General features: G+C 37.8%; 2 protein-coding genes across 3 annotated transcripts in view; one reads left to right on the top strand and one right to left on the bottom strand.

The window, feature by feature from the left end:
* Positions 1–1,700: 1,700 nt before the first annotated feature.
* Positions 1,701–7,205, top strand: LOC135461362 (platelet-activating factor acetylhydrolase IB subunit alpha2-like). Its single transcript, XM_064738405.1, has 5 exons — positions 1,701–2,003; positions 4,358–4,447; positions 5,033–5,149; positions 5,722–5,844; positions 6,085–7,205. Exons 1-5 carry the CDS (start codon positions 1,932–1,934, stop codon positions 6,403–6,405), a joined length of 723 nt encoding a protein of 240 aa, XP_064594475.1. The 5' UTR covers positions 1,701–1,931; the 3' UTR covers positions 6,406–7,205.
* Positions 7,206–8,998: 1,793 nt separating this feature from the next.
* LOC135461361 (myosin-4-like) overlaps positions 8,999–18,220 on the bottom strand; it is a 21,253-nt gene continuing 12,031 nt past the window's right edge. Inside the window, exons 4-7 of one of the 2 annotated variants that reach the window (XM_064738403.1) lie at positions 16,061–16,215; positions 14,892–14,945; positions 14,121–14,448; positions 8,999–12,999 (exon numbers count right to left, since the gene is read on the bottom strand). In XM_064738403.1, coding sequence (XP_064594473.1) covers positions 12,791–12,999; positions 14,121–14,448; positions 14,892–14,945; positions 16,061–16,215 — 746 coding nt within the window. In that variant the 3' untranslated portion in view covers positions 8,999–12,790. The remainder of the gene's footprint in view (positions 13,000–14,120; positions 14,449–14,891; positions 14,946–16,060; positions 16,216–18,220) is intronic. The other variant, XM_064738404.1, reaches the window with a different exon arrangement.

Below are 18,220 nucleotides of genomic sequence, written 5' to 3'. Positions count from 1 at the left end.
CTTGGTGTGTCTACACTACTAAGAAGTTGTAGATCGGTGTATAAATTGCCAAATACAATCGCAGAATGATTTACTTGCTCATCCTGATTTACTGCAGTAAGTGGAAGGTCTTTCAGCAACCTGCGGATGGTCATGGGTTTCCCCCAAGAAACTCTGCCCGGTTTCCTCCCACCATAATGCTGGCCGCCGTCGTATAAGTGAAACATTCTTGAGTATACGGCGTAAAACACCAATTAAATAAATAAATAAATAAATGATTTACCACATTTGGCACATTTTGTATCTCAATGCATAAACACATCATTCAATCAAATGGAATTTATGCCGCATAAGCAGTAAATACCCCATTTCTTCTAAAATTAGCGACACCTGGTTTGCTCATTTTAGCCCACATATCTGCAATTCTAGCAGAAACATTGAGTTTCTTTTCCTCACATGGTTAGACCATCTAATGAACAACATACTCATATCTTTACTTTTTCAAAAAAGGCTGGTAAAGAAATGTAATATTCAACTTTCAACACCACTAATATCTGTTACAAATTTTAAAATTAGGGTATCATGCAGCTTGGACCTGGTCATTGCTGCTATATTTCATTTTTATGGCTGTCTTTACCACGGACATAAGAATATTTCACTAACAAACTGCAATCAAGTTTACTTGCGGTAAAAGCGAACAGTCCTGAAAATGCTATCTGATCTCGCAAAAATCTAGCCAAACCACGATCAGCGAGAGTGTGCACGTCTAACCGATGTCAATAAATTTACTATATGTTTTTTGATGTCATCGGAATGATGTTTTAGTGAGGGAAGCGCTATTAATATGTGGTAGAAACTCCGGCCTTTGGATTTGCCTTGGATCGCGTCCATATAGCAGTTTCTATATGTAGTTTTCTAGGCGGATCTCAATCTACTCAAGGCTTACTGGATATGGCAGGATATATGATATTACAGTCAAGATACAGTTATAATTGAAAACAGGAGAGGTAGTTATACACCTTGGCCTTGAACCTTGACCAACACGGTGGTATACCGACTGACCAATATTAGGGCGAGACATGACGAAATATTGGGTCTACTCACTATTACACTGATTGCAACAAGACTACCCATATATATAAACACAGTACCCGTAATGTAATATTTTGATAACAATTCCATAACTCACTTTTATAATGACCACACCACCTTACATTTCGAAGACTTAACTTCAGATTTGGGAGGTGGGGGGCATATCTTAATGGGTGAGTAGAAAATCACACTGCAAGCATAAGGGGCGAAATAAACAACAGGGATATTTCCATGACAAAAACAACTCTATTGAAAGCGAAACTGAAAGTAACATAGCTGCAACGAAAGTCACAAACTCTAGACTACATTTATTTCTAAAAACATCTGATAAAAAACAACAAATAGCAGGCTTGGCCTTGTAGCTTCCCATATATATGCTTTCCTTTTCCCCAAGAATGCATTCGTCCATCTTTTACACGATTGCAGGTCTCTTAAACAACTTACAAATGCAATATTCGATAGAAGTTGTGATATAGACGATGCATGAATCACATTTTTATTCGTGTTGGCGGAAACATCGTGATCAGTTAACAGAGTACCTGGTATGTATGTGCGTCTTCTGGGAAGCTGACAACTGGTTTTGTTTATAGGTGGCGCTCCTTGTATTTCCTCTTCCGGCGCCTCTTTTTGTAGCATCGAAGATTGGGAGATCGATTCAGTGGGGGACAGAACGTGTCGGGCGAATGACGGTCATCTTTTTGGGCTTTTGAACCATCGACAATATCTCCTTGTAAAATAATTCTGTATGCCCGTCCGTTTGCGCCATTGCTCAACCAGAGTGCCGTACACATCCCGTCTGGCCAGCTCTCAGACAAGTGACCTTCCCGTCGGAGTGTTGTTGTTGTAGTGGCAGTGAGAGAATGGCCTCGAACCCAGCAGCCAAGCCAGAAGCTGTCAGCGATGTTCAGGGGGACGGAAGATGGATGAGTCTGGTACTGTCGGCTTAATTAAAGTCATCTCTTTCTAAGAACGGTTCATTTAGGGCTAAAGATAACTGAACATAGAGTAAAAAGAATACCCGATCGTGAACTCCTGAAATTAGCATCTACAAATCTCAATAGACTGAGAATGAAACTGAGATACCAACTTGCATTTTTGTACATGTAATACAATTCTGGGGCCAGTCCTCTCTTTGCTCTTTATAGTTGTACTGAATTTGTTACATTCAGTTGATCCTGTTTGTGGGAGTTCTACAAGTTCATGGTGTTTGAGACATGTGCTGGAAGCAGATACAGTCCGCTACCTGACACTACTGCAACTCTCCTAGTCTGGGTACACTGACTTACTTGGATGAGTAGGTTGAGAAAGTATTTGGGTACATCATAATCATGGCTGCTCAACCTCACCTCAGAAACAGCACCATTTGCAGAAGTGGGAAAGGACAGATTTGCAGCATGAATAAGCACTTCACATACCTCTAGAGAGTCAAATCCATGTCATAGTATCTCCTAGTCTGAGATAATCCAGCAAGCTAAATGATCTCTCTCCTTATTTAACATTTTGAAATTTACTTTGCCGGTCGACATTTAACCGGTCTCCGATCTTCTGTGTGCGTGTGACTCAGAGCACGCTGACCTGGGAAGTAGGTACATCAAAAGATAGACTTAGCTGGGAAATGGGCGCATACTTATTTTCATAATGTCCAGGGCAGGCACGATGTGAACTATTTGTCTCTGATGAGTAGAGTTACTTCTTTTATTGGATTTTCCCACCACATGCAATGTTTAACGCCAAGGGGTAAAATCAACGACGTTCGCTTGGCTGTCGTCACATTACTTGACCGTGGGCGAAGTAATTTCAAAGAAGAGGGGTTCTCACAGGTGTTCGTGCCACTTGTCAATATAAATTCATGAACACAGAGAACAGTAAAGTCATGCAATGTTTAACTCCAAGGGGTAAAATCAACGATGTTCGCTTGGCTGTCGTCACATTACTTGACTGTGGGCGAAGTAATTTCAAAGAAGAGGGGTTCTCACAGGCGTTCATGCCACTTGTCAATATAAATTCATGAACACAGACAACAGTAAAGTCACGCAGATAGACAAACAACACAACATGACTGCACTTACAGAGAGATTATGTGAGAGCAAATAAGAAACTTGGGAAAGACATAAATAAAATTGAATTGCTACATTGGGCCTACTCAAGCTCATGCTTCACCTCTTGCGTCATGTTCTCGCATTTGTTGACAAGCGAATGTATAGCGTCGAGAGGAAATTGTTGTTTAATTGTGCTTCATTTGCTCAATTTTCCTGCCTAATAAAAATGTGAAAGTTTAAAGTAGGCATAATAGAATAGAAATAATGACTCTCTGTCTAGTTGTTGTTCACTTTAGCCTGGTAATTGTAGAAGAAAATTTTAGAAATGGGATGCCTGCGGCGCCTCGTTCTAAAATTTTGATTGTAATATTTTTCCATTGATATGATAACTCCATGTACTTTAGCAAAATATACTGAATAATATTATAGAACGAAGACAACAGCAGTAATGGCAGTTATAGCACATTTACTGAACAAAATTTCCCGCAGTTACTTCCCTTCGGCATTCTCTGGGGTTTTAAGTTTGGTTTTCTGTATTTTACATTTCAAAATTTATGGTTCACTTTGAGGAGCAAGTCTTCTTGAAAAACAACTCGAAGTACCAGGTACAATGACAGAGATAGGCTTTGTCAGCCAAAAAGTTCTGCATTCAGAAAAGCATGTGTCACCTGCTAAATGCCTACCGACAAAAGGAGTTTCAGAAATATAAATTGGAGGTAGTGCATTTAACTTCGTCTAATTAAATCCGAGATTTCTCTGATGTTAGGTTTGGCAAAATTTCGTTCTGCCATTAATGGTCCCAAACAAACATCAGAACTTGCTCCATTTAAGAACCTGATACAGTTGTCATGGCAGTGTGTCAAGACCTTTGAGACAAAGCACACCGTTGATCAGTTATTTCCCAGACCGCATGGGTTCAAGATTCCTTGGTGATGCTCAAACGGTTTTACTGATAGCCTTGACAGATTTTACAAATGCAGGTAACTGCATTAGGTTTTTAAATGAAGAGTGCTCTGGCGTTGTTTTGGGACCATCCTTGGGCTATCAAAATTTTGCCATACCTAACGAGCAGTCTCGGACTAAGCATCCCCGCTTCCAATCATCACGCAGAGTTTTGTAATGGTAATTCAGTGAAGTATCCCTATTTAACATTTCTGTTTTTAACACTCAGTTTTGTAAATTACCTGTTTAAGCCAAGCAAGTTTCGAATAGACCTTATTTGTTGTGCGTGTTTTATCATTTCATAGCACAATAGGTTCCTAGCCGAGGCTAAAGAGAAGGAGCCTGAAGTACTGTTTGTAGGAGATTCCCTCATTCAACAACTCCAGTTTACACCGGTATGTTTGTTAATCTTTATATAGTATTGATTTAATTACATACATTAAATACATACATTTAACCGTAGTCTTGACAACTGTTGTGTAATTACAAGTGCCTTATATTTCAAAACAGTGTCAAACACCAGTGGGGCAATTTTTTGTCAAATGCCCAATATCAATAACGATAGGATAGTTTGTGTTTTCCTTATCTCCTGCATGTATTTGACCTCTGCACCTTGAATGCGCGGGCACTGACAAAAAAAAGCTCAATTGACCGAGCACCTGCGTAGAGTTAAATATGAACTCTATTATCATACAGGCAACATGATTTATATATATTATCCATATGAATGTTTTCTTGGCAGAAAAAAATTACAGGCACAAGTTTCAGATGAAAATTAAATGGGTTTAAAATGTGTTTGAAAAGAATATATTTTAAGTTTGTAGCACTTTATAGTTATCAGGCTGTTACACATAATTCAATAAGAGATTGCTGAAATGTTGTTCTGGTACATGTATGTGTAGTTTCTCTGCTTTTTACAGACAGATTCTTGCTAAGCAGGTTTTAAATTATTCCTTTTATGTTCTTGTGGTCTGTTTAAGATATGGAGACAGATGTTTGAACCCCTTCACTGTCTGAACTTTGGGATTGGAGGAGATCAGACTCAGCATGTACTTTGGAGATTAGCCAATGGCGAGTTGGAATACATTGAACCTAAGGTGTGTTAGCACCTAAATCTGAATTAACATCTTTCCTCTCATTGGCCATAACATGGCGACAACTTTATAGGGAAGTCTGTCACTGGCCTAAACTTTCTGCCTGACAAGATAACATGCAAATGAGGAAGCACAAAGATTTCCACAAAGCAATGACTTGTGGTGGATTGCACATGGCTAACCTTTAGTATCAGTTGATGTGTTTTTGACCAATCATGTATCCTCAGCTTTTGATGTTGATGTTAGCTCAGTTCAGCCGTTTCGTACACTTAGTATGTGGGCCATACATATTTTGTAATTTTCAGTTTTACATTGAGCCGCAACTTCCATAAATGTCCAAGCTCAGTAAACATCAGTCTCATTTACTCTCAAAGAATTTTTCATACAAGCATATGTATAGTGATTGTTCTCAATTATACACTAAACCAATTATCCAATGTATCCAGAAGTCCGAACTGACCTGGTAATAAGACAGTCAAGCTAATTGAGGAAGCTTGTGTGAAGGTTTATTTTGATTGATCACTTCTTTGATGTATGCATTACGTTTGTAATAATGACTGTTGTATTTCCCCTAGGTTGTGGTTTTGCTTGTTGGAACAAACAACCATGAACATTCAGCTGAACAGGTGGCTGATGGGATATTGGCCATTGTCAGTCTTATACAGAAGCATCTACCACGCACCCAGCTTATTGTCTTGGTATGATTTTTGGTGCTGTATTGACAATTATTTTTTAAGTTTACTATTTCAACTCTGGTTAAGTAGTAAAGATTAGTCCCCTAGGATTCTACTACCTTTCCACAAGAGACAGTGGCTGATGTGCAACCATATTGATACATGGCTGGTCCCCAACCCCTATGCAAAAAAAAAAAAAAAAAAATTTGGGCTAATATTGTTTTGGCTGCATTGCTATGATTATCTCCCTTTTGTTGTTTCCAGGGTATACCTCCACGGGGAGAAACCCCAAACAAGCTTAGGGAGAAGATAGCAACGATAAACAGTAGATTAGCGGAAAGCTTATCAGGGCTGGACAACTGCACATTTCTGCCAGTGGACCCTGGTCTGTTTGTGAGTGCTGAAGGGCTGATCAGCTGTCGAGATATGTACGACTATCTACACCTGACCCCGGCTGGATACCAGAAGCTTTGTGAACCTCTTCTGGATGAAATTCAGAACTTAATGAAAACATACGTCAAAGTGGACAGTACCTCTGTGGAAACTGCTTCCATGGCTGGTCAATTGGCTGGAGATATGTCCTAATTTGATCATGGGCACAGCCTCATGTTCTAACTGGGAAGTGACCAGTATATGTTCATACATATACAGACAGATGTGCATTCCTAAATAGTTCAGTGTTTTGCAACTCATTCACCATGGATGGGATTGAGAAAAAAACAAACAAACATGGTGTCTAGTGTTGTGGATATGACAGCATCAGTGGAAAAATATATCATGATGCATTCCGATTGTTCTGTTGCTTTGATCATGTTGAATAAATCCCATGTGCTATTTTGTGGGGTAAAGTACAGTGGTTTAAGGCGAGATTATTTGTGTATTTATTGAATTTACTGCCATCAGTATATGAAGTGATTTATTATGAAGTTATGATGTAACTATATACATTGTCAATATATATAAGTATATACGTATAAATATAATATTGTAGGATAGAAAGAAATTCACTGATAATTTGGTGCAGTCTTTTTAAAACTTAGTCTTTATAGATGTAAAGAATGGTTTCTGACAGTGTTTGTTTTCCGTGATGGTGCTTTTCTTTGTGAAAATCTGGCTGCAATGCTTAATTCACCCAGGTGGTTATTAATGACTTATTGTATAGCAGAATTACATTTTTATGAAATCAGGTATCAAGAATTTACAGTTTTCGTTTTTTACAGCAGTATTTTTTTCTTTTTCTTTCTGGTCAGCGCAAACAAAAGAGAGGATGTTCACATTAAATGTGTATATTTCTGCCAATCTGAACAAGGCTTTAATCTTACTCATATTCACGCTTTATAAGCTATTTGCATAATCTCTTGGGAGTGGGTGGGGGGGAGGGAGCGTATATTTCTAGCTGATATTATTTTTTCAGCAAGCCGTGCTTTATTTTCATAGATCACTATAAACAGTTTAGGTCAATACTGTTTTCACTTTTACATCTTGCTATACAAATTGCATGGATTTATATACGTATATGTATAAAGAAAGAAAACCATTCCAGGAAGAATTACAGGTTATACTTTTTAGAAGAGAAGAGATTCACTGGAAGTACTGTGTAGTAGTACGGACCTTTTTTTGGTGCCAGTTGCACAATTTTAATTTATGTTTTAAACAGTGTTTTGTTTTATGTATAAAATTAAGGGTAAGTGGAAAGGAATTTTGTACAATTTCATGTGCATGTACTGTTTGCACAGGTAGTAGATAAGTGACAACATTTTTCAGTGATGCATGTATACAGGACGCAGTTTTAGTCCTTTGTTTAAAGCACATATACACACAGCAGCGACCATGTCAATGTGACTACAATATATATATTTTTTCTTTGGTATGAAAGGTTTGTTAATTGAGCTATTTGAGCGTTTTTGTTTAATGTATGTTATGAAAAAAGCTGAAATTAAGGTTACTTTTGACGTGATTTGAAACGCTGGTACCAATTACTTACATTCCTAGATTAAATAAGGCATCCTTTTCTTTATTGGTCTATCAGTCATTTTCTATTTCATACCAAAACCAAAAAGGTTAGCTTTGATTACTATAAAGCAGTTAAGCGTACATTGCCAAATACAGTACCTCGTATGTTATACTCAAACACATCACGTGTCTATCTTGTAAGCTCATTTAACACCTTAGTCAGTCCGCTTTGCCGTAAGAGTATCCTGAATCGTGAACAATTCAACCGTGGATATAATGCATTTTTTTTTTGTATATTGCAGGAATATTTGCTGATTTGGATTGTTATTTTTTCAATTTCTCCTGATGTTCATAAATTCCCCTAACAGAGCATAACTTTCAATCCTCAAAAACTGATGTTAGATGATTTTGAAATGAATATTATTGTTATTAGGATTTATGGTAGCAGCTATCCTCTAATTTACTCCTGAGTTCTGCTTTATTGTATTACACCCCAAGTTTAGCTTTGTAAGTGACCCATCTTGCTCGATTCTGATAGATTCATCCACTTTATAGTTTTTTATGAGTTAGATTAATTTATTATCAGAAAAACTCAAGTGCTGGCATCAGTAGTATCTTGTAAGGCCTTTATGTGTGTCTGAAAATGCACTGTTACACAGCAAATTTTGGATGAATTACAGTATTCTATTTGATGCTTGCTTCCATTCCATAATAACATGATTCTCATGGATATAGGTATCTTATAATACTGCGTCAGCCCTAAATATTTGGATGCATCAAACAAAAGTTGCATTATTTTCATCGTTCTTTTAATCTGTACTGTTGTTTACATCAGCTGTATTAAATTGCTCTTTGATGAAACAAGTTTCCTGATCTCACATGTCCTTTTCGTGTAAGAATTTCCCCTTGTTCCCACTTATAATACTATCTAAATAGCATATATACAAAAACACCTGTCGGAAGTATTTGTGCATTAATTTGTTTTGTTTATTTTAGACATATTGTTTTTGTTATTATTTAATGTACAATAAAGTATAATATATTTTTGATGCTTGCTGTGGCAAACTGGATCATACATGGCACCATTGATGGTATATATTGTACTATATTGGATGTGAAATAAATATTCTTGAAACCACATACATTACCATTTTGCTATGTAATACAAATATATATATATATATATATATATATATATATATATATATACCTGATGCCAGTCCATATACTTATAGGCTTTTAGCCAGTTTAATTTTTGCTGGTAGTACACCGTGTTCTGTTCACTTCCCCATGAGCTGGCCTCGGTCTCTCCATGTTCTTCATGTTTAGAGATCTGCAGGGATGTTGAGTCCACCGTGGAGGAGTTGGTATATATGGTGAAGACGTTCATGTATCATGGGGAGGTAACATGGGGCATTGATGATAGATGAGGGACTTTGAGGGTATTGTGGGGATGTACTGGGTGACATGCAGTTAGTGAGGTAGGGACTTTGATGTTTAGGTGTGGGTAGCATGGTGACATGGAGATGTTTAAGGTAGGATGGGGATTGGTGAGGGTAGCATGGGAGCGGTGAGGCTAGCGCGAGGACATTGAGGGTATTGTGGGGATGTATTTTTTGTGACATGCAGTTAGGGATATTGGTGTTAAGGTGGGGACATTGACGTGCAGTCTGGGTGACGTGGGTAGCATGGAGACAAAAAGGATAGCATGGAGAATAAAGGGTAGCATGGAGATATAAAGGGTATCTTGGAGACCTAAAGAGTAGCATGGAGACGCAAAGGGTAGCATGGAGACGCAAAGGGTAGCATGGGGATTGGTGAGAGTACAATAGGGAAATTGTGGGTCATGTGGAAACGAGTGTAGCATGAGAACGTAGGTGCATGTAGCATTCAGTGGTTGGAACATTGAGGGTAGCATGGAGACATAAAGGGTAGCATGGGGACTGGTGAGTGTACAATAGGGACATATTGGGTCGTGGAAACGAGTGTAGCATAGAGACATTTAGAGAGCGTGGATAGGAATGCACTTGTTTTGCTTCTGAGCCATGTGAGTGGTCTAGGCATGATGCGATATCATGTTTCTGCTTTCTGCAAACATGGCATAATTACTGATTAAAAGTTCATTTACATGTATGTCATTACAAAGCATGTCTGAACAAAATGGCTGTTGCCTTTTGGGTCTAAGATAAGGTTATATTATTTGTTGTCCTCTCTTTCAAGAGCTCATTTTTCCCTTTCCATCTTTGCCTTTCCCTTGGACCCTAAGTTAGATTGCATTCAACTGAGGCTGTACAAAGAATACCCCAAATGACCTAAAAATGTGACAACAAAAGAGCATTTTTAGAGGCAAATATCATAAGGTATTACTTCTGGTGCTAAAATTTACATTTTCCCCATCACCTTATCTTCCAAACACCTGTAAAAGCACCTTTCTAAATTCACTAGAATTCTCCTAGAATCTGGAAAAATGAATCATAGCTGAAATTTTAGTAATTTAGAGTATGTCAGTATCTGGACCAGTCTACTACAAGAAAACAATCTGATGATGGCGACAAAAAATATAATGACTGAGCTTTATAATACATGTATATATGAAAATGACCCTAGTTTCAGCTTTGATACAGTAAATTATTCATTTCCACACGCCAACATACGCTGCACAGCACAGAGGTGTGTAGGGTACATGTACACACCTATCGCACTAAAAATGGATTTGTCAGATCCTACAAGTTCAGAAATATTTAAGTCATCAATTTGTCAACACTGGTACGTGTATTTACATATGTATGAATATCAATGTGGCAAGTACTGAAAACAGCATTTAATACACACTAATCTGAAACCAGTACAAACAAGTGTTCATGCCAGGACACACTACTTAGACATCTGGGCATATATAGCCAAGTCCTGCACTCCTCTCAAAAATGGTTTAATGCAAACATAATTCTCGAGACTGAATAGAAGGACGATACTAAATAGTTAGATGAGCAGAAATATGAGGTTTTGAAAGAATATTATTTCCTATACTGATAAATAAAGACATAATACTGGCTTAAGCTGGGACTTGAATGAACAATTTAGAGTATCGATAACCTCAACGCTCTACCCACAGAGTTTTGCACCCAGATGGGAAGGTTTGCTAATTGTCTATAAAGACACAAAATTTATTGTTTTTTTATTGTTAAATGCACCATACCATAGATCATGAGCAGCACATAACTAGTTTTTACAAGTGGCATATTTCAGGAAAATCAGTGGATGAATGAACTAATGTACATCTCAAATGTTCTGATCATGTGTATATGCTGGCCTACGAGAGTGTTCAGTTGACAGAGGCAATCAATATAAGTTTGTTTGGAAGCTGGAGATTTACAGATTTATGTTGTGCTTATTATTTGAAAGGAAACATTAACTTCACAGAAAACAACATTTTATGACACAAAACTGAAAAATGAAGAAGTATGAGACACTTCCACAATTTGCATAGTGATGCGTTAGATGATGCAGTATGTACATGTATATACAGCATATAAAAGTTACATTTTGTCTTAATTTAGGAAACATTCATGAATGGAATCCAAGAAATCGCATGCAGTTTATACAACATTTTTTTTGAACATTTTTAGTTGGTGATTCCAGTTTAATCAACAGTTAAATCAACTTAAATAAGGCACTAAAATAGTGTATCACCACTATTCACACAGTTTATCACCAGTATTCACACAGTGTACCATTCCCACTGACTTGTAAAGTGTATCCCCATCATTCACACATATGGTGTATCACCACCCTGTGCATACACAGTGTATCACCACCCTGCACATACACAGTGTATTACCATCATTCAGACATACAGTATATCACCACTATTCACACAGTGTACAATCTTCAGTGACGTGTACAGTGTGTCACCATCATTCAGACATACAGTGTATAACCAGTATTCACACATATAGTGTATCATCATCATTTATACATATAGTGTATCACCATCATTCACACATATAGTGTATCACCATCATTCAAACATATAGTGTATCACCATCATTCACACATACAATGTATCACCATCATTCACAGATATAGTGTATCACCACCATTATCACCATACCAGTTATCACCTTATTCAACATAAACACTGTACCATCATTATCGCATTTCTTCAAACATATCAGGTATCACCTTTTTTCCACATAAACACTGTACCATCATTATCGCATTTCTCCAAACATATCGGGTATCACCTCTTTCCCACATTGTGCAGTGAATGATCATTATCGCATTCCTCCATGCATAAAAGGAATGCATATCACCCTTCATCATACAAATTTATACAACATACCACAGTCACCATCATAAGCATACTGGTAAAATGCCTGACCATCACCCAAACATCTATATTCAAAAACAGAATGCTTGTTTACAGTTGATTGCACATATACACGTAGGCCTACAGTGTATCACCATTACAAACATAGAATTTATCACCATTACAAACATAGAGTGTATCACCGTTATACACAGACGGTGTATCACTGTTCTAAACAGACAGTGTATCACTGTTCTACACAGACGGTGTATCACTGTTCTAAACAGACAGTGTATCACTGTTCTACACAGTGTATCACCGTTACAAAAATACAGTATATCATCATTCCAAACATACAGTGTATCACTGTTACACACATACATATACAGTGCATCATCGTCACAAACAGACAGTATATCATTGTTACAAACATACAGTGTATCACTGTTACAAACATACATATACAGTGCGTCCTTGTCACAAACATACAGTAAAATCACCGTTGCACACATATCATTATTAGTTATCATTATTCACACATATAAAGTATCATTTTACTCCAAACAGGGTATAATATATGTTCAGTTAGAAATGCACACAGGCTATTATAGTAATTATCAACTTCATCACGAATAACTGTTCGTATAATGAACTACTTTCCACCACACATGTTACATATTATGATCAACAACAGTTTAAAACACAGAATTAAGACTGGCACAATTTGTTTATAGCCTTAGACAAGACCAGTTCCTGTGCCTCATTGAAGGCTGTGAGTATGGACAAAACACGTTGTCTTTTCTGTAGAGGCTTCAGTAATGAGTGTTTATGGACAGAGGAGAGGCTGGTGTTGTACAGGGCTCCTTCGGGTAAGTTTTCTGACTCGTTGTCCCCAGTATAGATCACAAATACATCAGCTGCAAACAGAGCACATAAAATTATTTATCCGGTATCAGACAAAATACTCTGGATTTCACTGGATAACAACAGTATCCTGCAAGCTGATGTTATAGGTCATAATGTCTCTGCTAACTAGGTTATCTCCCTTTGTTTGGTTGTGAAAACAATGTTTCGCCTATGCAGGAAGCTTCTTTTCTGAATAGCTGGGTTTTTAGAGGATAAATTCGTTTCGTGGTTACTCAATTATATTGATGCCTAGCCCAATATGAGGGTTACTAACACTGTATATTTCTGTATCTTGTCACTAAGTAACAGCATAACCAATATTATCTTGACTGGTGTTTGTAATCAAAAATATTTGATTTAATGAGGGCCACATTCAGTCAGTTTTGGAAAAGAAAACTTCCAAGCATCAAGTGCATGGGCTATCATTTTCACCCATTTTATAATGATATTCGAACTGATTGTGAAATACCTGTATTAAACTGACTGTGAAATACATGTATTCTCTTTATGTATTTATTTATTAATTATTTGATTCTTAACTTAATCAGCTATTCAAGTGGAGGAAACCAAAGTACCGTAGTTAAATCACTGATTTTGAGCAAGCTATGCTGACAAACATTCCCACATGATAGATATACGGATGCATGTAAGCTTGAAGAAAAGTGGTTCTTAACAGATGTTAGACTCTGCAAATGGCCGCTGCTTGTCACCATGGTGACACCAGCTGGTAGAGTGAGGAAATCTCAAATTCCCCGTCCCACCTTATCTTTATTACCTGGTATTTATGTCAACACGTTTAACATGAAAAATAGGTAATCAAGTATAGGTTCAATAAAAAATTATACTGTGTGATATTTGTAAAAGATTTCCTGACACTACAGAGTTACTAGTATATATTTTACCTAAAGTTAAGCTTTTTTCCATTTTTAACGCATTTCAAATGCTTGATTTTTGATTGATTCAACCAACTAATAGGGTGAAGTTTGATTTGTCAAGTCTGATTCATTTCTTACCAGAGAAACTTAAGAATAGGCAAAAAAGTGTCATTTTAAGGCCTTTATATACTTCTGAAAGGTCAAACTTTAGGTGAAATACAGTATGTGTAGATAGGCCTACAGAACATATACTTTACCTCCAGTTTGAAGCAGGTGCTGAACTGTTTTTGTCTTCAGCTCTCCTTGTAATAGCCCCGGCTGCTCTAGGATCACGTTCCTCTCATTGAAGTCTACAAACACCAGAGCCAGGGCATCTTTTGGGGCGTCAGCTAGATCAACGGTGCTATGCACCACATAAGTGTGTACAGTCATACCCTCAGGGCATATGGCCTGGGTCAGGGGCCCGAAGGTGGAAATGGCAGATTCTGAGAAGCCGAGGCTACACACAGCTGGACAGAGGGCTTCATCATCAATCTCTTGTTGAACTAAAGGTACCTCTCCAGTAAGGGTGGCTAGCTCCTCTGGCTGAAAAAAAGTGCATGGGTGTACTACACTAATGGTACATACGGGAAACAGACGTGTCAAAAGTGCTGGAGGAGATCATCAGTTTCCTTCTAAAAGTATACCAGGTTTCTTTTACACATTAACATAAATGCCATTTTTCACATGAGAGTGAAATATTCCCAAGAATATCCTCAAAAACCAATATGTTCAAATAAATAAAAAGAAAGTAAAGTTCAATAAAAATACATAAACAAAATGAATAACAATAAAGAATAAATATTTATTTATTTTAATGGAGTTTTATGTTGTATTCAAGAATATTCCACCAACAACATTATGGTGGGCAGAAACTGGGCATAACAGGAAACCAAACTGAGGAAACCCACAACCAGGCTGATCTCAGAAATTCTCACTTAAGTAATACAACCAAAAATCAATTCAGCCTGACCTGGACTTCAACTCACAATGACTGCATTGGGAGAGGCCTCGAAGTCACTGTGTTGCACATAAGCACCCGCCTAAAAAAAAAACCCACAAAAAATAAAAAAAACATAAACAAATATACATGTAGGTTTAAATAACACAGCAAAGCAGACTACAACACAAAGCAATGTCATACATGCCCTTGCATACCCCTGAAAATGTTAATTCCAAGTCTTGTACAGGAAAGCAGACTACAACACAAAGCAATGTCATACATGCCCTTGCATACCCCTGAAAATGTTAATTCCAAGTCTTGTACAGGAAAGCAGACTACAACACAAAGCAATGTCATACATGGCCTTGCATATCCCTGAAAATGTTAATTCCAAGTCTTGAACTTTTTTCCCCTCTAAAGTTAGAAACACTGTTACTTTTTGTTATTACTGCATGTACATGCATATAACAAAAAATACAAAACAAATGTTTCTACAGAAGAATGCTTCGTTTCATTATGTCATCTGTTTTTATTCCACTGAATTGGTGAAAATGTTACTAATGTCATACAATGTAACCTTTTCAAGTACAAAGGTTTTTTTTGCCATAACTTTCTTCATTTTCCTATAGCCATAATCTTCATTTTAGAATTCTTTTTCACTTATCCTTTAACTTCCTTTCTGGCCATACGTGGGAAGGTCTGTCAGCAACCTGCGGATGGTTGTGCGTTTCATTCGCTGTTGCATAAGTGAAATATTCTTGATTACGGCACAAAACACCAATCAAATAAATCCATAAACACTTATTCTTTAAGGTCTTCACAGTGGTGATTAAACGCATTACCTGTTCATCAGTGCATGTGTTCAGAAGAAAGTGATTTCTGGAGGAGAAACATGTTTCCCCCCAAAAAAGGAGTGTAACGGGAGCTTAGAATAATTAGGAAGAGTGTAAAAGAAGTTTAGACAGAGAGAATAGTATAATAACATTGACCAGGGGCCACTTTCACAAAGTGGCGTACAACATTTTTTCATTTTCTTTTTTTCATTGTACATTTGTCCTACAACATTTCATCTGTTGCTATTAGCCTACCATAGTCCTGTATGCGATATCATACTTTCTGACATCTTTGTGAAAGTGGTCCCTGCCCCACAACACTTTGTGAAAGTGGCCCCAGTGCTGGGGACAGAAAGAAGTCAGTGAATTTTCAGTTACTTACCATGGTTGGCTCATTCTTATGTGACGAGTGTGTGATGGCTTCTTCCTCAAAGTTGGTCTTTGTTTGTCCAAAAGTAAACCCTCCGGAGAGGAAGGCATAGGCTACAATCATGCTGGTGAATGCAACCACAACATAAGAAAGCATCTCAGAAAGACCTACAATGAGAAAATATTGAACTGGTCCATTTATTTATCTGATGTGCAGTGCTATGCTTTTCTCCTCCTGTAATTGTGTTGCTGCAGCCTGACCAACTGCAAACAGTGCAGCATCAGGAGCAGCTCATAAACGATGTAATACATATAGCCTATACACACAGTGATGCATGACAAAACACACAGTAATACTTGACAAAACACACAGTAATACTTGACAAAACACACAGTGATACATGACACAGCACACAGTAATACTTGACAAAACACACAGTAATACTTGACAAAACACACAGTGATACTTGACAAAACACACAGTGATGCATGACAAAACACACAGTAATACTTGACAAAACACACAGTGATACTTGACAAAACACACAGTGATGCATGACACAGCACACAGTAATACTTGACAAAACACACAGTGATACTTGACAAAACACACAGTGATGCATGACAAAACACACAGTAATACTTGACAAAACACACAGTGATACTTGACAAAACACACAGTGATACATGACACAGCACACAGTATTACTTGACAAAACACACAGTAATACTTGACAAAACACACAGTGATACTTGACAAAACACACAGTGATGCATGACACAGCACACAGTAATACTTGACAAAACACACAGTAATACTTGACAAAACACACAGTGATGCATGACAAAACACACAGAAATACTTGACAAAACACACAGTGATACTTGACAAAACACACCGTGATACATGACACAGCAGACAGTAATACTTGACAAAACACAATGATACTTGACAAAACACACAGTGATAAATGACACAGCACACCATGATACATGGCACAGCACATGATGATGGATGATACAGCCCACAGTGATACATGACTAGCACAGTCATGTATGATGAAACACACAGTGATACATGACAACACACATGACACAGAACACAGTGATACACTGTACAACACATCATGTTACTAGGCACATCACACCGTGATACATGACACAGCACACAGTGATACATGACACAGTACACAGTGATACATGACATAGCACAGAATGATACATGATGCAGGACAGAGTGATACATGGCACAGCACACAGTGTTTCACACAGCACACAGTGTTACATGGCAAAGCACACAGTGTTACATGGCACAGCACACAGTGATACATGACAAAGCACAAAGTGATACATGGCACAGCACACAGTGTTACATGGTACAAAACACAATGATAGATGACACAGCACACAGTGTTACATGGCACAGTACACAGTGATACATGACACAGCACAAAGTGATACATGGCACAGGACAAAGTGATGCATGACACAGCACAGAGTGATACATGACACAACACAGAGTGAGACATGACACAGTACACAGTGTTACATGGCACAACACACAGTGATACAAAACAGCACGAAGTGATACATGGCAAAGCACAGTGTGATACATGACAGCACACAGTGATACATGGCAAAGCACAGTGTGATACATGACACAGCACACAGTGATACATGGCAAAGCACAGTGTGATACATGGCACAGTACAGAGTGATAAATGACACAGCACAAAGTGATACATGACACAGGACAAAATGATACATGACACAGCACAGATTGTGACATGACACAGCACACAGTGATAAATGGCAGAGCACACAGTGTTACATGGCACAGTACACAGTGTTACAAGGCACAGCACACAGTGTTACATGGCACAGCACACAGTGATATATGGCAAAGCACACAGTGATACATGGCACAGCACACAGTGATACATGACAAAGCACAAAGTGTTACATGATACAGCACACAGTGACACATGGTACACAATGATACATGGCACAGCACACAATGATACATGACACAGCACAAAGTGTTACATGATACAGCACTGTGTGGTACATGACACAGAACAAAGTGATACATGACACAGCATGAAGTGATACATGACACAGCACAGTGTGATAAATGACACAGTACACCGTGATAAATGACACAGCACAAAGT

The sequence above is a fragment of the Liolophura sinensis genome, chromosome 1 (genome assembly GCF_032854445.1).
Source record: "Liolophura sinensis isolate JHLJ2023 chromosome 1, CUHK_Ljap_v2, whole genome shotgun sequence".
In the NCBI taxonomy this organism is placed as follows: Eukaryota; Metazoa; Mollusca; class Polyplacophora; order Chitonida; family Chitonidae; genus Liolophura; species Liolophura sinensis.
This window is presented reverse-complemented; position numbering and strand designations above follow the sequence as displayed.